Genomic DNA, 27,767 nt, shown 5'->3' on the forward strand with positions numbered 1-27,767 from the left:
AGTCTAGCAGGCACAAATTTCAAGGAAAAAGTGCTTGGGAAATGTGATAAGTATGCTGGTTTTATATTGCTGTAAATTTTTCCCTCTGAGAAAGAAATAAAATAAAGCTCTCTTCACTGGTTTTTCCCTTGGGGGGTTTTTCCAGGGTCTATGACCAAATCACAGTGCCCCTATTTTTATGAACGAATGTTCTTGTCATTTTCAAAGAAGTAAAGTAGTTCATTGTGTTTCAAGTTTTTTAATGGAGGCATTTATTAAGGCAATAAATATGTGGGGTTTGCGAATTAAACTCAGCCATTAAATAGCATAAAACTTGAAACCGAGTTGGGCTGCAAATTTTTACATGGTATCAGAGCAGGGTTGCTGATAATGGTTTGAAGAGTATTTTAAAACCAGCAAATAAGAAGTTGCAATAACAGTGTGAAACAGAGGTTTGAAGGTTGAGATAGTTGTTTACCAGGTTGGACAGGGTGTTGAGTGGTCATGGCTACAGGTTTAAAGGTTGAAGATAGGCTGCTTGGTGTGGGCTTGGTGTGGATAAATTTTCACCGTGGAAAGAAAGAATCTGAATTACCTTGTTGTTAGGAGAAGCTTAACTGTGGGATATTGTTAGGCAGACTGTAACTCCACCTAATGATGCTACACAGTTGGCAGAGTTTAAGAAAAAAAATGTCAAGGCAAAAAGATTGTTACTTGATGCGGTGAAAGATCAAATCATTCTGCATATCATAGGGAAAGATTATGCTTTTCAAATGTGGGAATCTTTGACTAAGTTGTACAAAAGTTCCAATGAAAACAGCAAGATAGTACTATGTAAAAAACTAAGTAATACAAAGATGACCAAAACAAACACTGTTTCTTCATATCTCACCAAAATCACATAGGTGAGAGATGAGCTATCCTAAGTAGGTGAAACCATTCAAGAAAGTCAATTGGTGAGATCAGCCCTGGGTGGATTTTCAAAGAAGTGGGAAGGCTTTGTAGATGGAATAGTGGTTCAAGAGAATCCTTCCAACTGGACAAGGTTGTAAGATGGTTTCATTCAGGAAGAAACAAGAAGAGATGCAAAGTGTGGTAGCCATCAGAACGAGGGAAATGAAGATAATGTTGCTCTTGCTGCAAAGGGCAAAAAGAAGTCCAAGAAGGGGTCTTCTAGTGGGACCAAAGGTAAAGGTAAACAGAAGGAAAAGGACAAGTCTAAAGTGAGATGCTTTAACTGTCAGAAGAAGAGGCACTATGCAGTTGTGTATCCTAACAAGAAAGGAAAGGGAAGAGGAGTTGCAGCTTCAGCAGAGGTAGAGGAGTTCTCTTCTCGATTTACACTCATGTTAAGGAGTCTTGCCACTCATGTTACATCCTCCCATGTATGGTACATTGATAGCAGGGCTTCTCGCCATATGACAGGTGTTAGGGAGCACTTCACTGATTTTGCTGAGAGGGTGACTGATTTAGATGTTGTGCTTGGAGATGACTCTACAGTTAAGGCTGCAGGTGTTGGGGCTCTATCATTTGAGAGGCAGTCACTTTCTCCCATGACTGTGACAGAGGTCCTATATTTCCCTAGTCTGAAAAGGAACTTGATTTCAGTTTCTTGCATTGATGGTAGAGGCTTTGAGGTTGTTTTTTGTGATGGAAAGGTCCTTATACATCCTAAGGGATCCAATATCACTTCAGCCAAAGTGATTGGGGTAAGGGATGGGAAACTGTATAGATTGTTATTTCAGCCAACAGGGGCATTATTTTCTACCACCAGCAGCAGTGAGCCGTGTGAGTTGTGGCATAGGAGGATGGACCACTTGCACCATGGAGCTTTGCGGATATTGAGAGAGATAGTTACTGGAGTGCCTAATTTCAGTACAAGGCATCCTGATGTATGCAGGGGGTGCTGTTAATTTTAGATAACAATGGTATGTTCTATGCTTGCAACAATTACTTCAATGTCCTTTTATCAACCCAATGACAATTTCAATTTAGATTCCAATAGCAATCATATAAACCATTAAATCATATTGACAATAATTGTAGGTAGAACATAAGCAATAAATGCAGAAGACAAGCCAAGACGAGAACCAGTGTTTGGCGAATGCCAAGGAAAACCCCCAAGATGGGAAAAACCCTTTGATCAATTCTTCTTATTGTTATATCATTATTATATCAAATGTTCAGCAGAGAGAGAGAGAGAGAGAACAATAATAAAGTAAAAGTCAAAATTGACTTGTCAAATCACTATCCAAAACAGCCCTTTCAAATTTGCAATTATGTCCCTGGTCAACAACAGTCAAATCAGCAGCAGTGTGTGCCCTAACCAGTCAATGGTCAAGGGTCAAAACAACCCATTTGTAGCTTGGTCAAAGTGCATCCAACTCGGCCTCCTTAGCTGGTCAAAGTCAGCCCAAAACAATCAACTTTGGAGCAGTCAAACCCAGTCAAACAAAATTCAACCCTACGGTCAATGCAGGTCAAGTAGCCCAAAAAATCTTGGTAATTGTGCCAATGAATGTGGCATGCCTGACAATTTGCACATGTGTGGGCTTCACTTCAAAAACACATTTCTCCTTGACCAAAATTAGTGATCTTTAGGCTGATTTTGGTCCTCGAAAAGAGGAATTCAATGCAATAATTATTTCATCAAATGAGCTGTCCAAAGTGGAATTTGGACTTAGTTGCCAATTTTAACACTCCCTCTCAACTAGGGAGAATTCCACCTATCAATATCTAACCATCGATCATCATGCCATCCTGTCATCATGGACCATCTTTGCATCTCATCTCAACTCTGTTGAACACTGATGTAGATAATGAAGAAGAATTGATCGAGAGTGAGTCATAAGACCTTGCCACTCTCCATTCACAAAAGTCAGTCCAGGGGTAGAACCCCAATCGGACTTGATCCCAAATCAAGTTTTTAAACACCATGCATCCTAGACATAGGGAGTACGATAGTACACGATGCATCCATTTGTAGTGCTATGGTCCCTATCCACTTTTCCCAACTCATTGGCCAGATGAGAGGTACTTCCCATGAGTCCCGGACTACATGGGTAGGATGTATGTTGGGGCATCTGCAAGAGAAGGTGAACCACTCATCCTGCTCATATGCCATAGGAGAAGGTGAACCACTCATCCTATGCATATATCATCAACTATAGGGGAAGGTGAACCACTCACCCTATGCTCTCATATATCATCATGGGGTATCACAGGGGAAGGTGAACCACTCACCCTGTACACAACGTACCTATAGGGGAAGGTGAACCACTCACCCTATGGTCGCTCATAGCTCCAAGAAGTACCCTAGGCCCCCAGGAGCTCCCAGAGCTCAATGTCCAACTCAAGCAGGACCCTCATGGGAGGGTCCTTCCATGACTCCAAGTCTCTCTCGGAAGGCTAAGAATTTGACCTTCCCCAAGGGCTTCGTGAGGATGTCAACAATCTGCTCATCAGTCCTGATGTGTTGGAGCCTTATTGCTCCCCATTGTACCATATCCCGGATAAAGTGGTACCTAATATCAATATGCTTGGGGTAGTCGTGGAACAGGAGATTCTCTGAAAGGCGAATCCCACTTTGGTTATTGCAACAGATCATGGTGGTATCTAGCACATGCTCAAATAGCTCACTGAAGAGATTCATCAACCAAACAACTTCACAACAGGTCATACTAGCTACAATATATTCGGCTTCAATGGTGCTTAAAGCAACCGATTTTTGCTTCCTTCTCATCCATGAAATTGAAGCAAATCCCAATGAGAAGCAACATCTTGACGTGCTCTTTCTATCCACCACGTTGCCAACCCAGACACCATATGAATATCCATGTAGCCTAAAATTCCCAGTAGTGTATCTCAACTATGCCACGGAGATATCTCACGAGATTCTTAGCAGCAATCCAATGTATGTGATGAGGCTCAAGCATAAATTGACTCAAAGTATTTACAACGAAGCATATGTCCGGATGAAAGTTTACTAAGAACATCAAGGCCCCCACAAGTTGTGTATACTCGGAAGGGTTTTCCAATTCGGGTCCAGCAACACTTCCACATAGCTTCTTGAAGTTGAGTTCCATTGGAGTAGACACATATTTGCATTCCACCATCCCACATCTCTCTAGCAGCTTCACAATGTATTTTCCTTGAGAAAGGAAAATCTCACCTGGCTTTTGCCAGACCTTCAGGCCTAGGAAGTAATGCACCAGTCCTAGTTCCTTCATCTCAAACTCGAAAGTCAACTCCCTCTTGCATTAATGAATGAGAGGGTTTGCACCTGTTAAAAAGATATCAACATAAAGGACCAAAATAAGAGGCATGTCCTTTTCAACCTTGAAGTATAGGTTAGGATCAGTATAGCTCCTTGTAATAAATCCCAGCTTCATAAGATAATTGTAAATCCTTTTGTACCAAGCCCTATGGGCTTGCTTCAAACTATAGAGGGATTTCTTCAACCTGCATACATGTGTCTTTCTATCTTGAACTTCAAACCCCTGAGGTTGTTCCAAGTGGACTTCCTCCTTAAGCGAGCCATGCAAGTAAGAAATGTTGATGCCCATTTGATGTAGGCTCCATCCTTGATTGGTAGCGAGAACAATAATAGATCGGATAGTGGTATATCGAGCAACCGGTGCAAATATTTTGTCATAGTCCACTCTTTCCTTTTGAGAGAAACCACGAGCTACGAACCTTCCCTTATATTTTTCAGCACTCCCATCAACTCAATGTTTAATTTTGTAAAGCCATTTATGGTGACTGGTGACCACGGACTTGTCCTTGGGTCTAGGGTCCTAGGCATCATTCCTCATGATCGATTCATATTCCTCATTCATCGCATCTTTCCATACTTGGTTCTTTACAACATCTTCGAATGTGCAAGGTTCAACTTGAGAAAATAGTACTCATGGCAACCAAGTACCCTTGATACCTGTTCGGCTTCTTACTTTCGTGAAATGTCCCTCTTGGAGCAATATGTCTTTTAGCATCTTCGAGAGTGTCTTTTAGCCATTGTGTTCATTTCCTTGAGGTAGAGGGATCATTAGGTGGTGGATCAATAGGATCCATTGGACCATCAACATCGGGCATAGGCTCATTCGTCGGAGGTTAGTCTTGTTTTCCGCCAGCATCATCATCGTCCTTTTTGATGGGGAGATCTTTGGCTTTCCCAAGGGTAGTGTCTTCATCAAAGGTGACATCACGGTTTACTTCCAAATCTCTTTGACTAGGTACATAGATTCTATATGCTTTTGAATTTTCACTGTAGCCAACAAATATACCTTTTTTCCCAGAAGCTTCCAACTTATTTCTTTTCTTTTTAGGCACATGAAAGTATACCGAACAACCAAATATTCTAAAATGAGAAACATTAGGCTTCTTATCAGTGAAGGCTTCCTCAGGTGTCTTAAAATCCAAAGCTTGATGTGTGAATAATTCTAAAAACTAGAATCCTATTGCAGCAACTAGAAATTATTCTCCTAATTGTTAATTTTATTTAACAATTTATTTGCAGTTTGCTACAGCAAATACTGAATAAATCTCACTGCAATCTACACAAATAAAAATGCAGAAGAATAAAAAGCTGGAAGAAATGCTAGCACACACATGAAATAACACAATTATTTTTGGAAAAAAAGTCCCCGGAAAAACCCAACTTGGGAAAACCGGTCTGGCACGAGTTTGACTCTTGGGATATTTTTAGGACATGAGTCAAACTCATCTCTAACACAAGCCCTACTTGTGTCTTAAAATTTGGATGTGTCTAGTGAAAAAGCGACCCATGGCTTTTTACAATCGATCTTTTGTCTAATTTTCACGCAATTCAATCACAAGTTTGGAGCTCACATAGGTTTTAGGATTTTTGAGAATGGGTCCAACCTCATTGGATTTCACATGGAGAAAGTAGAATTTTAGATCCCACTCAAAATCCAGTAGCTCTAATAGTTTTCAAGATTGCAAGATTTTAGGGATTGCAATGTTTCCATTTGATTTTGTCATGTAAGAGGGTATGGAACTAGCATTTATTCAAGAGCGCCAAGTCCTCTATATACCTTGATATTGGTGGCAGTGATTGTTAAAATTCCTCTATCACGACCCTTGTAAAAGTGTACCCATCACTCAAACAAGATCTTGATTTGATATGTCAAGCTTTTTGTGTCTTATGTTAATGCTTAGAGGGAGATATTGATAACAAGGATCCTAATATAGATAATGATTTTTTTAATATGTAGTACTAGATATTTGTTGTAACATGATTCCTTTTGGATTCTAGAAGCCATTTAGAGCCTCTTGTTGATATTTTTGTTGTTCAAATATGGATTGCACTTGGTGATATTTTGGTTATATGCACTAGTTGTATAACTGAATTTGTATCATAATCATGTAAAATTGTAAATGTTTTAGTTTCTAAATTCTAAAGAGATGCAATATCTCCAATTTTGATTTTTGACTTGAGGAGGTCAGCAGGATCCTTGGGGCGATGCTAAGCATAGCATAATTTTGTAATCCGGGCATTGGAGACATTTTTGGCATAGGGACTTAGAAGTTAGGAGAAATATGAAATTACAGCTCTAGTGGAATGTGGGGGCCACAAGAGAAGTAAATTCAACCCAATGGAGCAATTCACACTTCCTAGAGGAGAGAGAAAGAGAAAGGGTGCGAACTAGTGGAGAGTGGGGGCCACCAAGGAGGAGAGGGCCAACAATTATAAATAGAGCATGGAGGCTCTCATTTGGACATCTTGGATCATTTTAACTTTAATCACTAGTTCTCTTGAGCTGCTAAGCCAAGACAACCTGTGTTGTTTAGCACAAGGATTTCCCGAGCGGGAATTCCACCCTCATTTTGGAGAACTTCGAGTGTCTCTCTAGTGAGGCAATTTGGGGAGCTCAATTTAGAGTTTCCATTGGGCGTATTTGCAAGTTATTTCAGCTGGTAATTTTTTCTTCCAGGGCGCATAAGTGGTTCGAATTGCTTGTGGGGAGATTGGTTACCAAGGAGTAGTGCATCGGAGGATTTGCAGGGAATTTCCCCTAATTTAGCGAGACATTTTGTGGTGATTAGCAGGGCTGAGTTTGAGAGAATTATTGGGGCTGAAATTTTACATTTCTAGAAGTGCATTGGGGTCTCCAAGCAGGCTTGAGCAGGGGCTAGAGGAATAGAGATTGAGGAGAGATAAGAGTCGGAGATTGGAGGTAATCCTCAAGGGAGAATTTAGCTAGAGTTGGGAGAGATTTCTAGTGGTGGATTTGGGCTTAATTCAGCAGTATCAGTTCTGTGGGGCATTTTCTGGCCAAACTGGGTAATTTGCACTTGTTGGGGGTCACCAAAGGTCGGTGGATTTGGCCCAAATCCTTTCTGCGTTTTTGTGGGTTTGGTGAGAGGAGGCTAGGATTAATTTTGCAAAATCTTCTGAGCACTTATGAGGGCATGATTCCTAGTTCTATCCAGCAGCCAGCAATAGAAATTGTTGGAGGAGGGCGCAGTTCACCCTGGGACCATTTCCATCACTTGGGTCCATGAGATTTTTCTAGGTTATTTTGGGTTCCTTGTGAGGAGGCTTCAGTTAATCTCCCCAAATTTTCTGAGTAGTTTGGAGTTTCAAATCACCAGTTCCACTTCAACAACAGTAGCAGTTTACTGGGTCGTGCGAGCTATCAATTGGGACCATTTCCAGCATTTGAGACTACATCCTTCCACCTGGGTTTGGCGTGCTTACAGTAGCAAACCTAGGTTCTATGGTCCTCATCCTATTGTACTTGATATCCATATGAATTAATAAAATGGCTCTGCTTATTTGCCCTACTTCTTGTGTTAATTGATCGGTGCATGTGTAGTAAAATTTATTTGCTTTAGATGAATTCATGCATCTATTATTGCTGTAAATTTCAATTTGGAATATTACAAGAGATTTGAATATATGTCTACATTTCATTTTTCTATGTGTAATAATTCACTAATTTGTTACACACACACACAAAATGTGTCCTCCATGTCCTATTTATGAGGTCATCATGTCCCGTGTGAAACACTCATATTTCAATGCCCTAAGTGTCCCATGTCATCATGTTAGGTGACTTAGCTTTCAATTTATCAAGGATAATATCTTTGATTCCAAGGCAAAAGAATACTATAAGATACAATAAGGTTGTGATGACCAACGTTCTTTTGACACCGTGGGCATTGAACATAAGATTCAAGTGAAAACTCAAACTTCAACTACCTTCAGTCCCTGGACTCAAAATTGACAACCTTCCGAGTCAAGCAGTTCCACTCCCCAACAAAAGTGTTTCCTCAGCTTTGGTCAACCACATGCTAAAGGTTTTTGCATTCGTTTGTGCTCAAAAGTGGCTCCTCCATGGGAAATGTCTCCCTAATGCAAAAAAAGAAAAAGAAAAATCCTACATGATGGAAGACAAATCACTGTTGAGAGTGGAATCCACCAGATCTGGCTAGTTTGGAATGAAAACCAGGCAACGTTAATAAAGAACTAATATTATTTCTGCACATGAATTAAATAAATCATAGGAAGGGAAGAAACGATCATAGCATCACTCACATAATGCAAGAATTATCATGAAATATTGTCATTCAACTTAGGCCTATACAATATGTAAGAAAATCAACTGAGATGGAAGCAATGCACAGTATACAAAGAAAATGTCTCCCGTCACAATGATTTCTTTAATAAATAAATGAGTACTCTTCATACAAATAGAGGATGTAAACGACTATTGGGTAACAATTATTCACTTCACTAATCAAGCCTTCCAAACTAAGACATCCTGATGACCAGCCCTCACCTCACAACCACTTTATAATAAGCATCTCATCACATTATGATCATACAACTTGAACATTTCTGTCGAATACATGTTGTTCGAGACATCAATCAGATATCAGACAACCAATCAATGGCCAACTTGAAGCTAATCATGACCAATCAATCCGACATGCATTGGATATCATAAATGATCCCATAGTGATCTAGTTCTCACCTCCCATTCCTTTGACAATAATTCACCTAAAATCCCCATGGCAGCCATTGCTGATAACCATTGGTGCAACACTCTCAAAGTGGAAAGTTATATCCAAAAGAAAAATGTCATTGTCCTCATCAACCCAAGTAGTACTCATTTCAAAGATGCAGCAACAACTAAATAATTTGGATTATACGTATATAATATATGTTGTAGTCATAAATATAAATTCTATAGAATACTATATCCAGTACAAATACAGATCCTAGCTGTATGCAAGACATCTGAGCACTATATGTACCAGATATAGATCCACATGGATCTGGGATCTAGGAGGCAGATTCCAGAATCATAGTCTGTAACTAATTCAATATGGAATTCACTACCTAAAAATTTGTAGTACTGGGAAAAGTAATCCAGAAATTCATTGTGAATAAAAGATGTGGTTAATTCAATATGAGAATTGCACTTTACAACAAAAACATTAATAAGAAAGAGATATAACCTTGGTGTGCGGCCATAACTGATCAGGAGAAACACGCATTGTGCAACCTTCTTTGCCTGTCTCCCATTCAACAGCAAAATGTGCAATACTTCCTGACATCGACCCAAAATAACTGAACTGCAAACTCATAAGGCCTACTGCTTCTATCCTAAATGTTCCTCCAATAAGTCGGCACATCCTATCCCTTCCTTCACCTGCACCCTTTTTTATTGGATTCTGTGTTTTCATGTTGCAATTCTCTTTTCCTGTGTCAATTTTCTCATCTGGTTTCACTTCCAGCAATCTTCTCATGCCCATGGCAAATGACCGTGCCTTTGAGAGCCTTTGTAAATCTGCCACCGCTTTCTGGGCGCTGTTTTCCTCCACAGTCCTATAACTCAAGACCACGCCCTCAGGACCATACTGAATATGAGAATCTGCATCTGAATTATTGGCAATACACACTCCAGAACCCCATGGGGTCCCAGTCATACCTTTATGAAGTTCCCACAAATCCCTGAAATGATCATCATTTACCCTGACATCCCAGTAGGTACTGCAAGGATTACCAAGCCATAATCCAATATTTTTCCATGCATGCTCTCTACACGAAGGAAGTTGAAACCAAAAGTCTGCAGAAGGCTTATGGAAACCTGTATCTTCAATATATGCAATGCCAAGAGCAGTCATTTGGTTTGCAAGATACTCATGCTTAATAAACAGAGAACATTGCTTAACCGCTTGAAGAAGAACTGAAGTGTATATCCTAGAAGGCGCCTTCCCATGATTAGCTTCCATGACAACATCCCCATATAAGCGACCTACAAACTGCCCCAAACTGCCTTGAGTATTTAACTGAGCATTAATAGGTTGAGGGTTTCCTGATTCACACACAGTCTTCCTTTTCTTTTGACTTTGCGCATGAGCTTCTGTTTGTTGCAATGATGGAATTGACTGGACAAGATCTGAAAAGTTGCGCTTTCTATTTCTCATTCCATGTTTAGGGGTTGCAACTGACATGTTACCAAGGGAAGTTCCACAGTCTGATGTTTGACCTGAAAGATTAACAGCCGATCAATCAGAGGATACACTTATCTAAGAAGAATGTATAAATGCATATAATTATTCATCTTAGCATTTTAGCATGTTCCCTACAAAATAACCATAGATAATTATAAATTGCAACTTACACATAGGGGAGATCAGACACGAGCCACTTGCAATACTTTTGAGCATTGTTTCTGGTTGACCAGTTGGTGAACTTTTAGGATAAGACCTTGAATTTTGAATAGGACTCCTGTGTGCTGAAGAAGCATGGAGAGAAGGAACATAGGTTTGTCTATTAGAAGAATATATAGGAAGTCCATCTTTTGGGGAACCAATAACTTTTCCGAGCTCATTTTCATCCATTACAGGATAAGCCGCATGGTCTCCCAGACGCAATGGGGATTTTGAAAAAATGAGCTCTTGGTCAGAAAAATTCTTTGAAGCTGATGACAATTGATCAAAAGACTGGCTTCCTGCTAGGCTGGTTCTATTCAGTTCATAACTATGCCCACCAGATAGGGGACTTGAGCCAGTCTGCCATAATTTCTTCTTATTCAATTCAGACATCATCCTGGCATCAAAAGGGAAGCCTCCAACAGAAGCGTTTCCAGTATTGCTAGTCAGGGGAAACTGTGAAATTCCATCCCACCTAGGGTTTGACAGACCAAACTTTTCATCTTGCTGCATACCCTGCCCAGCACTTGATGGAATGGGCTCAGCTGAGGAAAGATAATTTTTCTGCTTAGGTGAATACCAAGGTAATGGCATTCCCTTGTCAAATTTAAATGTATCATCTACCACAGAGGAAAATGCTGACAATCTTTCCTGACCTTGAATGGTACCATCTGTGAATGATTCAGAATTAGGTCCTGATTCTGGAATTATATCTGAACGTCTGGTTTCTCTTGCAGAATGTAATGACCATTCATTGTAAAAGAGACTTAAATTCACCTCCTCTTCCACTATTTTGTTCCTTCCAACATCAATTTTTCTAAAACGAAAAATCTGGTCGCACCCAGTTGAGTCTTGATGGGATTCCAGCATTGTAAACAGAGGCATGAAATCCACATCTAGCTGTATCAGTAACAAACAAGGCTTACTACAGTTTGGAATACCCATGAGCAAAAAATCTGATGCCTTCCTAATTGATTTTGGTATTTTGACTGTAGCAAGACCATTTTCATACACCTGCATTTGAGAAAATACAGAAGATTTAACCAATTAAACTGCACATATAACAATGCATTGGATTAGGACATGGTTCCAATAAAGTAAACACGCTCTTAAATTTGCATATTAAAAACACCAAATGCAAAGTTAATAGGAAAGAAAATAATCCTTATTCGTATCAGTAAACAACTTTTAGCACTACAAAAATAAAAATGGTTAATTGATAGTTAAATTAGAATCTAAATATATTTCTCATTGGAGTTGTCTTTAGTGTGACTTTTTGGAAGCTTTTAACATAGGTTTTTCCAGTCTAATTTCTCTAAAATCCGGTAAGAATTTATTGAAATCACAAGCTTGATGGGTAATCCTGTGCAATCGAAGTTCCCTAGAGGTTTTCCAGGGTGCTGAATCCATATATACAGTCAAAAAACTAGTTTAAATAACACAAATCAAGATTTCACCTCAAATTTTTCCACCGGATTCCGGCACTAGAAAGTCCAAAAAGTCGCACTAAAGACAACTCCTTTCTCATTTATATATTACCCTACTACACCTTTGCAACTTATAAACCTCATCAAAAGACGAATTATACCACCATTGTTCTAGGACATGTCCTAGTAAAGACCATCTTTGGAGAAATGTGGTTGTGGCATTAATTCTGGAATCAAAAGACCATTTCTAACCTTAAAGTCCGTGGAAGACCAACAATATTTATTGCTCTCTGTGGCAATGAACAGAAGTTCATGTCCTGTTCATATTGATGTCCAAGTAACTGGCAACTCTCAAAGTAACAATTCAAGTTCTAAATAAAGCCTGAAGGAATAGTTACCAGATCTATGAGATGTGAGTTACAGGGACTGGAAAAATACAAAAGAGGAAGAAATGTTAGAACTTAGAAGTATATTCATAAATCCAAGGAGACTTAAAAAAAACACTCATTTAAATAAGTGAAACAGACGGGACTTCAAACATGGTATGCAGTTTATAACATCCTCTGAATCTGCAACTGCATTCCTCAAATCAATAAATAAATAAATAAAGCCCTAAAAATCCGTGAAAATAATGTGCAGTTCTATAGCGTGTCTAGGGTAATCTATACCAATGTTGTGAACATCGCGATTTTTTCACCCCGTCGATTTAATCGCCGATTTTTTTTTATTTTCAAAAAAATTGTGATTTTTTCGAAAAAAACACAATTCGATCAGTGATAATCATGAGTGGCGGAAACAACGGGTTTTAAAGCCGATTTTTGGTTTTTGTTTGTCATTTTTTTCAGACAGTGGGCTTGTTTGAGAGTTGAGGAGGAGAGGAAGTTGACTACAAGGGCATAGGAGGAGAAAAACAAAAGATTAGCATCCCAAGCAAGAAAAATTCGAGTTTGGGCCATATTTCTTCAGCAAAGCGTGGTTTCTAGGTATGGGCACCAAATTTGGCCATTTTTTTTTGTTTTTTCTTGTTTTTTCTTGTTTTTGCTTGGGTTTCTATAACCCATTTATTATCAATGATATTTGAGTGGATTTGATTGTGTTTTTTTTCATTTTTGTTTAATAGAGTAGAGAGGGTTCATTTTGGTCAAAAATGCAAAAACTTGATTGTTAGATTTATAAGTTTAATTTCTTCTTGTGCTCTATTTTTTTGCATCATTTTTGTTTGGATTTGAATGTGCACTTTTTCCATTATTATTGCATTGAGTTGAGGTTTTTCTTTTGGTAAAAAATTCAATGTTTTGTATGTAAATTTTATTTTTATTTTTTTAACTTGCAATTCTTCTTGTGCCCTAGGTTCAACTTCAAACTTCATCTTACATTAAAACTCAAGAGTTCAACAAAGTTACAAACATGCCAAAGAAATTGGACCCTCTGTGGGAATTTGGTGAACCTGAATGAGGGTTTGATAAATCAAACTTGACTTGCAAGTTGTGTGGGCATCATATGACAGGGGGGGTGTACAGATTGAAGTATCACCTTGCACAAATCCCTGGACATGAAGTATGGCCTTGCACCTATACAAATCCGGAAATCATCCGAAGAGCCCTCAGATCATTAGAAGAAATAGAGCAAACCAACTGTCCAAGTCAGCTCTGAGGAGTCAACTAGCAGGGAATAGAGTGTTAGGAGGTGAATATGAGAGTGGCACTGGTTCTACTTCAGCATCAGTATCTACAACCAACCCTGTAGCTGCCTCATCATATTTTGTTCCTAGCACCACCTCTGGTTGACAACCATCTATATCTTCAATACTTAAAAAAAAGGAGAAAGAAGAAGTGAATGTAATATTCCTTTTAAAGATATCCCTCAAACACAAGCAAACTCTAACCAGAGAAATAACAGTAGTGCAACATACAATAATGTATACATGGAATATAAGCAGATACTCGAGAAATGCGGAGAGAAATGCTAAACCATTTTATTATACTGAGTAATGGAAAGAGTACAAGAGGTGATCAGAAAGATAGCACCTCGACTTGCACAAGGCAAGTGAAGAAATACACTCAGAATGGTAAGGAAATGGCCTCTCTCTGAACTGCGTCCAAACTGTCGGAGAACCGCTGTGCTGCTGCTACTGCTGGAATCAAACGAGGATTTGGGGTTGTTCCCCTCCTCAGAAAATCTTGAAACTCTGGAATCAGCCTCTGCTCAATAAACCCAGAAAAGCCCAGAAAGATTTTCTAAAATAGCTGACCCCGAAAATCACCCCCTTGGGGATCAATGCAATTCCTTTAGGCTCTGCACTACCCCTAAAGAAAATCCTCCAAAACTCTAACCGAAACTCTCCCAAAATCCTCCAACATGCAAGGGTTGATCCCTTGCTCAATCTCCAAGCTCAAATCCTCTAGACAAACCCAGTTCGGAGCTCCTACCAAAAGAGACTGCATCCTCCCCTCTCAAGACTGCGCAGTCATCAAAATGCTTAGTTCCTCCTCAACTCCAGAAACTGCTCCTCCTACAAAATACTGTTGAAACTACCTTGCTCGAGCAGGCACTCGAAGTCCCCCGGGGCTAAGGGTGAGATCTCCAAACGGAGACACTCTATGCACTAAACAGTGTTGCAGACAAGCTAAACAGCCAGTGTGCTCTAAGTCGAAGTGACTAGCTCAAATGCAACATAATCGAATGATCAAAATGAGGAGGCTCCTCTCTCCTTTATAGCATTGGCCTCTCTCAAAACCCTAAGGCCCACCTCCTCCAACGTAGCCTCTCTCTTGCCACGTGTTCCTTCTCCATCTGCGCAGTCCCTCCAAGTGTCTACGTGGGCCCCTTCTCTACGTGGTCCTTGGGCCCCCTTGGCTCCCCTTTTAAGTTACAACGTTGTGCTACTAGGGAGTGACTTTATTCATAAAGTGAGTTATGTCCCCCTTTCCTCACCTTTTTATTTATAAATAACTATAGAAGGCAAAATTGAGCAAAATCGAATATTCCAATTAGCCATGGCTAATTAGGAATATTACAGTCTCCCCCGGCAAAATGTTGCTTGTCCTCAAGCAACTAAAGTGATGTATGTTGCAAAATTTTCTCACTTTCCCAAGTGGCATCCTCATCCAGTTAATTCTTCCACCTCACCAAGAATTCCCAGACCGTCCTGCTCCATAGCTGCCTCTCCCTGGTATCAATAATAGCCTCTGGCTGCAACACCAAATGCCCCTCATCATCCATGGGTGGTAGCTCATCTGTCACTGTCACCTGCTGCCCCAATGCCTTCTTCAGGCATGATACATGAAAAATGTTATGAATCTTGCTACCTTAGGGTAGCTCCAATTCATACGCAACCTGTCCAATCCTGCGTATCACCCTGTATGGCCCATAAAAGCGGGGCTTGAGCTTATCAACTCCCTTCTGCTTCAGTGACGACTGTCGGTATGGCTGTAATCGTAGGTAGACCAAGTACCCTACCTCAAACTGTCTCTCCACCCAACCCCTGTCAGCGTACAGCTTCTGCTGGTTCTACACAATAGCCATATTATCCTTGAGAGCTCGTAGGATATCTTGACTCTCTTGGATACAAATCTTGGCTCTCGGAGCCTTGCTAGCACCAAACATCACGTCAGCAAAAGATAAAGGATGATATCCATACAAAGCATAGAATGGTGACATACCAATGGACATGTGATGTGTAGTGTTGTAGCAGTACTCCCCCAGATGCAGCCACTTCAGCCATGCTCGCTGCTGCCCACTGACTTAGTTACGCAAGTAGCCCTCCAGCCACTTGTTAACTATCTCCGTCTACCCGTCCGTCGATGGGTGATAACTGGTACTCGATGTCAACTCCATCCCCACCAACCGGAAAAGCTCCTGCCAAAACCCGCCCATGAAACAGTTGTCCCTGTCACTGATGATGGTCTTAGGAAGACCATGTAGCCTGAAGACCTCTCTAAAGAACAGCGCAGCCACCTACGCTGTTATGTAATGTGCGGATATGGCGAAAAAATGTGCGTATTTTGTCAGTCGATCAATGACGACAAAGATACAATCCTTGCCCTGCACCATGGGCAACCCTGGGATGAAGTCCATCGAAATACTCTCCCATTTCCCCTCCGGAATGGGAAGAGGCTGCAATAATCCTGCGGGATGGCTCATCTCCCACTTGTTCCTCTTGCAAATATCGCACTCCCGGATATGCTGGAGTACGTCCTCCTTGAGGCCCTTCCTTGAGAACCTCTCTCTAATGGCCCTGTAGGTTTTGGTAAACCCCTGATGGTCGGCCAATGGTGAATCATGTGATGCCTGAAGTATCTTCTTCTTGAGCTGAGATCCCTCAGTCAAGAAGATCTGGTCCCTATAGTAGATGATCTCATCGATTACCCTGTAACTGTCATCCGCCACCTGCCCATCCAAAACCTCACATGCAAATCTGTCCTTGGAGTACTCTACTAAGAGTCCAGCCCTCCAGTCTGTGTCCAAGCTCATAAGAGACAACATGGTTGGTCTACGTGAAAGGGCATCTGCTACCACATTGTTCTTCCCCTTGACATACTCAATGTCAAAGTCATATGCTTAGATCTTACTGATCTACTTCTGCTACCTCTCCTGTAGTTGTTTCTGCTCCAAAAAGAACCTGACGCTGTTGTGATCAGTCCTCACGCTGAACCTGTTACCCACTAAATACTGTCGGAATTTGCCCAATGCATGCATAATGGCCAGCATCTCCTTGTCGTATATAGAATACAACCTCTCATGCGGAAGGAGCTTCCGGCTCTCAAAGGCTATAAGGTGACCTCCCTGCATCAACATTGCGCCAATCCCCTCTCCCGACGCATCACACTCCAAAACAAATGGCTATGAAAAATTCGACAATACAAGCACTGAGCAGCTGCTCATAACCTCCTTGAGCCTGTCAAAGGCTCGCTACGCTATATCCGACCAACTAAATGCCCCCTTCCTTGTCAGATCTGTCAGGGGTGTAGCAAGCTGTGAGAAACTCTTGACAAACTTTTGGTAGTAAGTACAAATGCCAATGAATCCCCGAAATTCTATCACATTCCTCGGCTCCTTCCATCTCTGATGGCCCTGATCTTCTCCCCATAAACTCTCACTCCGTCCACCCCTATGATGTGTCCCAAGTACAACATCTCCATCAACCCAAACTCACACTTGGAGAGCTTGGCATAGAACTGCTGCTCCTCTAAGATGCGCAACACTATCTCAATGTGCTGGAGATGCTCCTCCCAAGTCTTGTTGTAAATGAGAATATCATCAAAGAACACCAACACAAACTTCCTTAAGTGACTGCGGAAGATGTGATTCATGCAAGACTGGAATGTAGCTGGGGCGTTGGTTAGCCCGAAGGGCATCACCAAAAACTCAAAGTGCCCATAGTGACACCTGAAGGCAGTCTTAGGAATGTCCTGCTCCCTCACGCGAATCTGATGGTACCCAGATCTCAAATCAATCTTTGAGAAGAACCGTGCTTCTCTCAACTCATCCATCAACTCATAGATCCTGGGTATGGGTACCTGTTCTTCAGGGTCTTCTTATTCAAGGCCCTGTAGTCGATGCACATCCTCAATGTGTCGTCCTTCTTTTTCACCAACACCACGGAAGAAGCAAAAGGACTCGTGCTCGGCCAAATGTGCCCAAGAGCCAGCAACTCCTGAATGGCCCGCTCAATCTCATCCCGATAGGCCTTGGGATGCCTATAGGGGGTAGTAATCACTGCCTGTATGCCCTGCTCAAGCTCAATGGTGTGCTCAAACCCCCGGTCCAGTGGTTGTCCCGGTAGAATCTCCACAAACACTGTGGCATACTGGTCAAGGATGGACTGTATCTCTGGGTGCACCATCTGCCCTGTAGTCCCTGCCTCTAATGCACGCAACTCCACTGCCCACTCTATGTCTCCCTTCCAGAAGACTGCCTCCATCTAATGAGCTGAAACAGTCTGAGGTGAATATGTGTGTTGTCCCCTATCTTCTCATGCCTCCCTGTCTTCTCATCATCCCACTCCATCTCTAAGGCCTTCCAATCTGTCTTGACCTTCCCTAGAGTGATAAGCCACTGAACACCGAGTATCATATTGGTGTCCGGAATATCGACCACGAAAAAGTGGTCAGTCAGTGTGTAGGTGCCCATCGTCACTAATAACTCTGAAACATAACGAGCACACACCATGCTCTGATCTCCTGGGACTAAAACTGAAAAGCCATCGAAGCTCTTTGTCAGTATACCTCTCCGCTCAACCATCTGTGCATCAATGAAGTTGTGGGTTGCCCCACTGTCAACCAAAATTGATACTCGCTGGCCACGTGTTGTCCCCCGTACGCGCAGCGTCAAATACTTGGGAACTCCTCGCAATGCTGCAAGGGCCCCTCTGGTAGGTGCAAAAGCTACACCACCTGCTGGTGGTCGTGGAGGTGGCAAAGGATCCTGCGCGGCATGACTATTTCCTACCTCCACATCATCCTCCTCATCCTCTTCCCCGTTGCTCTCGAAGAAAACCTCAATCAAATGTGCTTTGCCAGCAGCACATCTATGTCCCGGTGCCCACGGCTCCTGACAAGTAAAGCACAACCGCTTCTTCTTCAGCTCCCTCCTAGCATCATCATCAATCTGTGCTCGTCTTGGATTCCCCTTTGGAGGCGATATCCTCACATCCTTCCCCTTAGGCTGGAAAGCCTCTCTCTGGGGGTAAGGTGTTCGAATCCTGGGTAAGGCATCTTGTAAGTCCCGGGTCCTGCTAATAGCATCTTGGAGTGTGGCTGGTCTAGTAGATCTGACTAGACCCCGAAGTGGCTCTGCTAACCCCTCAACAAACATGTAGATCCTCCGTGTCGCGGATAGATCTGGCACCATCACTAAAACCTTCAAGAAGTCTGCAATGTAGGTCTCTGGGTTCCCGCTCTGTTTGAGCCTCGTCAGCTCAACAAAGTGTTGTTCCGGATCCCTCCGGTCAAACCTCTCTATCAGTCTCCTGGTGAACTCGGCGTATGTCGTCACTGTGGAGTGTCCGAGTGTAACCAACCCATGGAACCACCAATCCTGGGCCTCACCATCCAAATGTAATGTCACCACCTTGATGGCCTCTGTCTCCGATATCTAGTTAAGCTGGAAATAGATGTCCAGCTTCTCCACCCAAGACTTTGTCGAACTGTTTGATGAGCCATCAAACATATGCAAATGGAATCTACTAGCTGTGCGGTGGGTGTCTCCATCATGATAATCTCGGTATCCTCTATGATGTCGCGGGGTCTACTATCCCGCTGGAGCTGAACAAAGTCTCTAAATGAGAGAGCATCCCTGAACTCCTGCCCATAGGCATGGTACTCCGCAAAATAATCGCCCATATGACCGGGCTCTGCCTCCTGCTGTGCTGCGTCCCCCATGTCTGCTCCTAGTAAAGTGGGCATGGTAGAGCGTGTAGGGGCATGTGAGGCCATCTGCTGAGTAGTATCATGCTGAGTGGCACCCTGCTCTGGCAAATGGTGGGATGTACCCGATCCCTCACCAACCTGGAAAACTCGTGGGTTCTCACGCTGTCTAGCCTCCACCGCCGTGAATCTCTACCCCATCACCTCAATCTGCCTCGACAGTTCCTGCACTGATTTGAGAAGCATGTCCGCAAATCTCTTCCCGTCCTCATCTGCCATCAGGTCCTCCTGCTCATATTCTGTGTTCACCACAGGCTCCTCCTGTTCTGTGTCCACCACCCGAACACAGTCTCCCTCTTCGTAGGTGTTCTCAAACGTACGCTCAATATCTCTGTATTTCCTACCTTTGTAACAAATGTAGGGCTTCTCCCTCGATGTCATAGACTGCTAGCTCCACAGGTTGAGCGAGATCTATGCTCTGATACCACTGTAATATGCCTTTTAGAGATATCCCTCAAACACAAGCAAACTCTAACCAGAGAAATAACAGTAGTGCAACATACAATAATGTATACATGGAATATAAGTAGATACTTGAGAAATGCAGAGAGAAATGCTAAGCCATTTTATTATACTGAGTAATGGAAAGAGTACAAGATGTGATCAAAAAGATAGCACCTCGACTTGCACAAGGCAAGTGAAGAAATACACTCAGAATGGTAAGGAAATGGCCTCTCTCCGAACTGCGTCCAAACTGCCGAAGAACTGCTGTGTTGCTGCTATTGCTGGAATCAAACGAGGATTTGGGGTTGTTCCCCTCCTCAGAAAATGTTGAAACTCTGGAATCAGCCTCTGCTCAATAAACCCAAAAAAGCCCAGAAAGCTTTTCTAAAATCGCTGACCCCCAAAAATCACCCCTTTGGGGATCTACGCAATTCCTCTGGGCTCTGCGCTGCCCCTGAAGAGAATCCTCCAAAACTCTACCCGAAACTCTGCCAAAATCCTCCAATATGCAAGGGTTGATCCCTTGCTCAATCTCCAAGCTCAAATCCTCCACACAAACCCAGTTCGGAGCTCCTACCAAAAGAGACTGCGTCCTCCCCTCTCAAGACTGCGCAGTCATCAAAATGCTTAGTTCCTCCTCAACTCCAGAAATCGCTCCTCCTGCAAAATATTGTTGAAACTACCTTGCCCGAGCAGGCACTCGAAGTCCCCCGGGGCTAAGGGTGAGATCTCTGAACGGAGACACTCGATAAACTAAAGTGTTGTAGACAAGATGCACTGTGATGTTAGATGGTTGGACCAATCAAAAGGGGAGAAGCCTTACAAACTTCTTGGTTAATTGTCCCAAGGGGACAATGTTTATTAAATTTATTGATGCATCTGCACATATCAAAGATGCAAAATTATTATGTGATTTGTTGGATGTGCTTATTTTGGAGGTGGGTCCAGAACATGTTGAAAGTTGTCCAAGTCATAACGGACAATGCTGCAAATTATGTTATTGTTGGCAAGATGCTTATGGAGAGAAATCCTACTTTATTTTGGACACCTTGTGCTGCACATTGCATTGATTTGATGTTGGAGGACATAGGAAAAATTCTTTTTGTCAAAGATATTGTTGACTCGTCAAAAAGCATTACAAAATTTATATATAATCATGCATATGTGCTTCATTTGATTAGAACATTCACTGACAACAAGGAGCTGGTGCGCCCCACCATTACACGGTTTGCCACCAGTTTCATACTTCTTCAATCCCTCTTGAATTCTATGTGGGATGTCAAGAGAATGTTTCTTTCAGATTAGTGGCGTGCTTTGGCATTTAGCCGCAAACCAAAGGGAGAGGCCATATGCAGATTAGTTTCATACCAGGAAAGCTTCTGGGTGGGAGTGTAGGAGGTGTGCAGCATTACTGAAACTTTGGTAAAGGTTCTTCGATTAGTTGATGGCTATGTCACAGGGTTCGGCGAACCTGAAGGTTCAGGTTCGAAATTCGCCGAACCTGAATTTTGTTTTTGAAATTCGTTCAGGTTCGCCGAACCTGAAAGTCGAACCTGATCGGCGAACCTGAACGAATTCGAACCTAATCGAACCTGATCGAACTTGAAAATCGAACCTGAAAAATCGAATTTGAAGATCGAACCTGAACGTACTTTAAGGCAAATTTCAACGGTTTTTTTGAGGTTCGATGGTTTTTTTTGGCAGTTTTCGGTCGCACATCGGTTTTCTTCATCGCTTCCCAGCCTGTTTCTCATTCCGTTTCCAATTATGTGTTAATAATTTCATTGTTGCGGCTGCCTAGCTGTTTCTCATTCCGTTTCTGTTCCCGTTGTCATTCCCATTCCCCCATTGGGACTACATTTATACACCACCATTCTTTTTTCTATGCATGAAATATGCAAGGAGGGGAGTGGCCCGTGGCCCGTGGCTCGTGGGTACACGTTGCTTATCCGCCAAAACTCTGTAGTCATTTTTCTTGTTCTGTTTTGTTTCTCGTTATGTAACATGTTTATGTTTCCCGTCTCTGGTAACCGTAAAGTAGATTTCTTATCCTCCAAAACTCAATTTCACAGTCGTGTTGTATCATTGTATGCTGTAGCCTGTGACTCGTGAGGGAAGTGGTTCACGTTTCTTATTCCCCAACGCCCTTGAAGTCCTGTTTCTGGTTCTGTCAGTGTTCACTGTAGCCCTGGTAGATTTGGATGAAAATCCACACATTTAGATTTGCTTTTTCTTAGAAATTTGTTATCGGAAATTTAGTATTTTACATGTATGGAAAAACCTCAGCCCTGGCCCCTACCCAGAAGGTTCTTCCAGCCTTGAACCAGGACATGAGCCTCGTTTTTGGAGGAAACTTGCGTACCCTAAATAGCTTGCATTTTTTTGTGCCATTTATGTTAGTTATCATTGATCAACTTATCATTGAGAAGGCATTCCGAAAGCTAGGTTAACATCTTTTGAACTCTCAAAATCGCTTTAATTTCATTTGTAAATACTAGTTTATTCCATTTGGAAATACTCTTTTATGAAGCCTTTATTAAGCTGAAAACAGCCTGTATAGCATGAACAAGGGTGGGAGCTTCATTTTGAAGGAAACTTGGGCATCCTGATTCCCATATACCTGGACATTTTTATGTCATTTATGTTAGTTGTCAACTTGTACCTTGATGTTGTCTCTCAATTGATATGAAACTCTAACTGGCCTCTGTTTTGGTTTTCATATTCAACATTCATCTCATTTTTCCCAAGTTGTGAGCAAGATGTAACATTATCAACAAATTTATTCTGCACTTGCTTCTCAGTTTTCATATTCACACTGATATTTTTAACTTTTTGCTATAACATACCATTGTCTTCTCTATCTACCACATCTTCAGTCTTATTTACAAATTACAGGGGGGGCAGCCTCTTTGTCAATAAGATCATCTTCCACTGTGTCTAAAACCCAAAGATGCTACAATTTTGGGCAATTGCAAACAGTCTTCTCCAACTCCCTGCCACCCATAAGTTATAACAGCATCGTTGAAGTTCAGCTCCATTAAGTTATTGCAAACAGAATAGATTGTTGGCAGATACTCAATAATAACTTCCCAAAATCCTGACAAATACTGTTTATGGATCGATTTTGAATTTTCTATTATTTTGTCATATATATATATATTGAAAAATATGTATAGTCAAACCTAATGTCGAACCTCATTCGAACCTGATTGGAAAATTCGAACCTGAATCGAACCTAATCGTTGTCGAACTCGAATTCGAACTCGAACCGTGTGACATAGGTTGATGGTGACAAACCCGCAATGGGCTACTTGTATGAGGCCATGGACAAGGCCAAAGAATCCATTTTGACCTACTATAATGATAAGGGAGATGAGGGGTTTCAGAAACAACTCCTCCTATGGGAAGTGATTGATGAACGATGGAACAACACACTCCATCATCCCATTCATGCTACAGGGATCTACCTGAACCCCGCATTTGCTTACCCCTGTAGGTTCTTATTTGATTTTGAGGTCATGGATAGATTCTTCACCTGTGTTCAGAGGATGGTGCCATCTCCAGCAGAACGTACAAAAATCTCCAAAGAAATGGAGATATACAGGATGGCAGGTGGCACATTTAACTTTGACATTGTTGTGGTTGATAGGAAGACTAAAATGCCAAGTATTTTTTAGTTTGTTTCAAATTTCATTGTCTCCTCAAGTTCATAACTTCATACTTTGCTTCAACTTTCAAATTTCATTTTTTTCTTATGTTTATCTTTTTTGTAATTTTGTTGTAAATGCATGGTGGAGAATCTATGGTGTCAGAGTACCCAATCTACGAAGGCTTGCCATTCGAATCCTCAACCAAACATGTAGCTCCTCAGGATGCGAGCACAAATGGAGTGTATTTGAAAAAATACACACCAAGAAGCGCAACAGGTTAAAAGTTAAAATATTCCAAATTTCCAATCAATTTTTTGAATGCATTAAATAATATTTTTTTATAATTATTATTTTGACCCTTGTACAGGTTGGAGACCCAGCGACTTAATGACATGGTCTACGTCTACTAAAATCTTTGATTGTGGGTGAGGCAACTTGAGAGGACACTTGATATGAAGGCCATCTCATTGGATGGGATTGACACCACTGTTGCATGGAGGGTTGAGGACGAGAAGCCTCTCATGGAGTCTATCTCTAATTGGTTAGAGCAGGAGGTAGTGGAGGGGGTAGAGGGGGAGGAGGAGGAGGTGACACCACCTACCCAGGCTACCCCTGTCACTAATAGAGGATGTGGTCTACCTCCTGTAGCTCCTAGTTCTTCAGCTTCTAGAGCACAACAGAGTCCACTGCCAACTCCACCACCATCTACATCTAGAGGAAAAGCTATTGCATTTTCTCGCAAGAGGGGAAGAGGAAATCAGTATTATTAGTTATTTGGTTCATTTCATTGTATATAACATTATGACTCATGATATGAGATACATTATTATTTTTTTTGGTGATATTTTGAGGCTGAGTTGGGAGTGTCCAGCTTACTATTCCGAACATGCTTCATTGTTATGTGTGATGTAGCACTAGAAATGATATTACACATCTTATATATTAGTTCTTTTATCATATTTATGCGTCAATGCATTTATTTTATGTTGTAGATGCTTTAGATATTAAAAAATTTGAAAAAAAAATGAATATTTTTGTATTTGCCAATTTTTTCCCGATTTTTACTGATTTTCTCGATTTTTCTAATTTTCTCCCATCACCGATTTAATCCCAATCGAGATGTTCGCAACATTGATCCATACCCACCACTTTCCATCTTCATGATTATTCATCTCCATTCCTTCGGTTGATGGTCACTGGGATTGGCACCCTAGAGCCTATATACACATCCGGCCATTATTATAACCATTTTGGAGGATGGCATCATGGTGGAGATCAATTTTTCTCCCACATCTTGGTTAATTTTGGCATATTGTTATGTTTTAGAGCTATCTCAATGTCGGGTTGTGACCTTTGACCTAGTTGAATGTTATGTAGGGTATCTAGGGTTAGGGTTCTCTTGGTATTGTGCTAAATAGCAATTTTACCTAATATGTTATTGCCCTCTTAATAGAGATTGCATTTAATAATTCAAAAAAGGCAAAATCTAGCATTAATTGCATGGTGGAACCCTATAATTAAGGTTGGCCTCATCTCTTTTGTTGCTTTTTAATGCATGATTTTGACAAAAACTCACTTGCCTACCCTAAACCTTGCATGCCTAATTGATAACCTTGTTCCTTTCTTGATCTATGCTTGAAAGGCTATTTCTTCTAGTTGTTATATGGCATTGCATGCCATATCATTGAATATCTCTCAAACCCTAACTTATAACAGCTCACTAACCTTTCTAGGAGGTCTAAGGAAAGAGTACAAGAAACCTGGTAAAGATAAATCATAATCTTAAACTTCTAGGCTCCGACAGTACCTTTTTCCCAATCATTCGACCTTGCAACACCTCAAATCCTTCTTGTTGAATATCCTTAAGCAATCTTATTGGGAAGCTTCCCTAGTGGGATTTAATTCAACTATACATTGTCCCACCATAAGGGTGCATATCCTTTCAACTTCACTTTTTCTTGTCTTCCTTTTGTTCTATCTTGTCTACCTTTGTTCTTCCTCCTATTCTCCTTTGCCGCCTTCTTTTTCCAATGCAAGCATTTTTTTCTCCCCAAGCTCCTTTCCCAAAACTTTAAGATTTCCCCATGAGAAGTAAAATTCTGCAGAAGTATTACATTTTTAGTTTTTTTCATTTCTAGGCTATGCCTAGGTCAAGCCCAGAGCACATGTTGGATGGAAGAATCATCTTCCCATAAGAAATAAAATTCCACATAAGTATCACTTGAAAGGCTAGTTCTTCTAGTTGATATATGACATTGCATGCCATATCATTGTATATCTCTCAAACCCTAACTTATAACAGCTCACTAACCTTTCTAGGAGGTCTAAGGAAAGAGTACAAGAACCCTAGTAAAGATAAATCATAATCTTAAACTTCTAGGCTCCGGCAATACCTTTTTCCCAATCATTCGACCTTGCAACACCTCAAATCCTTCTTGTTGAATATCCTTAAGCGATCTTATTGGGAAGCTTCCCTAGTGGGATTTAATTCAATTGTACATTGTCCCACCATAAGGGTGCATATCTTTTCAACTTCACTTTTTCTTATCTTCCTTTTGTTCTATCTTGTCTACCTTTGTTCTTCCTCCTATTCTCCTTTGCCGCCTTTCTTTTCCAATGCAAGCACTTTTTTCTCCCCAAGCTCCTTTCCCCAAACTTTAAGATTTCCCCATGAGAAGTAAAATTCTGCATAAATATTACATTTTTAGTTTTTTTTCATTTCTAGGCTATGCCTAGGTCAAGGCCAGCTCACATGTTGGATGGAAGAATCATCTTCCCATGAGAAATAAAATTCCACATAAGTATCACATTTTATTATTTTTCATTACTAGGTTGTGCCTAGGACAAGGCCAATGCACGTGTTGAATGGAAGAATACTCTACCCAACAGCAGGATACTGTCACCAAGAATGTGCAAGACTCAATTGAGCCTGGATGCCCCTAGGGACAGTGTATCCGCCACAATCGGCTCCCACCATCAAACCCTCCCCATGAGATTTGAACCTGAGACCCAATGTGGACTAACCCCATCATTGATTAATATTTTAATGGAAAGATCAAGTGGATCATTTCCATGAGTCCATGATGGCTCTTCCACTAGAGATACCCTGCCTTTCCTCTCGACTATTTCAACATTTTCCCCTCAAATTCTAATTTGTAATTTCCACACATCTCAAAAATTTCATGTCCTTACCACCTCTATAAACAATTCAATTGCAAATTAGGTCTGAATTTCAGTCATAATGCAGTACGCCTTAGAGATGAAATATAAGCTGTAAACACAAAACCATGAAAGTATGTGCCCAAACAATTTTAAAAAGAAGAAAATCTAACATCGAGAGAATGTAAAACCTGCAACAACATAAATTTGCGAAGACTTTTAGATGAGTTTGGAGAAATAATGTCAATTATGAGGATGCACCCTGCCTTTCATCTCGACTATTTCAACATTTTCCCCTCAAATTCTAATTTGTAATTTCCACACATCTCAAAAATTTCATGTCCTAACCACCTCTATAAACAATTCAATTGCAAATTAGGTCTGAATTTCAGTCATAATGCAGTATGCCTTAGAGATGAAATATAAGCTGTAAACACAAAACCATGAAAGTATGTGCCCAAACAATTTTAAAAAGAAGAAAATCTAACATCGAGAGAATGTAAAACCTGCAACAACATAAATTTGCGAAGACTTTTAGATGAGTTTGGAGAAATAATATCAATTATGAGGATGTACCAACCCACACCACTGGGAGAGAAGATTCACTATGGAGAGATAAAGACACTCTAGTTATTCATCGTACGAGTAATTATGTTGATCGAAGCAGCAACAAAACAGACAAATAAATCCTAAAGTTGCAAAGCATAATAATAACTGCACTTCACAAAGACAATTTAACAATTTTATATTATTGTAATATGATCTTTATGCATATTCACATTTGCCCAGTTGTATATTACCTTTAGGCCCAAGAATCTTCCAATAGATGCAAAAAGATGCAAAATACTCTTCCTGCGAAGACTTATGAATACTTCAGGAAGTGCCAGACTGCCCTGATTCAATGCCTCTTCACATTCCGTAATAGCAGATGACAAAATAAGATTCCTCGAAGATAGAAGAAAACGTCCATTCCTGCAATGCCAAATATATATATA

General features: G+C 41.0%; 1 protein-coding gene across 1 annotated transcript in view; it reads right to left on the reverse strand.

Annotated features, from left to right (window-relative positions):
- LOC149142397 (mediator of RNA polymerase II transcription subunit 14-like) overlaps positions 1-27,767 on the reverse strand; it is a 164,088-nt gene that overhangs the window by 27,121 nt on the left and 109,200 nt on the right. The window contains exons 4-6 of the mRNA XM_089451473.1: positions 27,573-27,744; positions 10,635-11,679; positions 9,466-10,499 (exon numbers count right to left, since the gene is read on the reverse strand). Of these exons, the coding sequence (XP_089307599.1) occupies positions 9,466-10,499; positions 10,635-11,679; positions 27,573-27,744 (2,251 nt within the window). The remainder of the gene's footprint in view (positions 1-9,465; positions 10,500-10,634; positions 11,680-27,572; positions 27,745-27,767) is intronic.

The sequence above is a fragment of the Pinus tabuliformis genome, chromosome X (assembly GCF_031772625.1).
Source record: "Pinus tabuliformis cultivar Carrire ecotype Pingquan chromosome X, CPIR1, whole genome shotgun sequence".
Classification (NCBI taxonomy): domain Eukaryota; kingdom Viridiplantae; phylum Streptophyta; class Pinopsida; order Pinales; family Pinaceae; genus Pinus; species Pinus tabuliformis.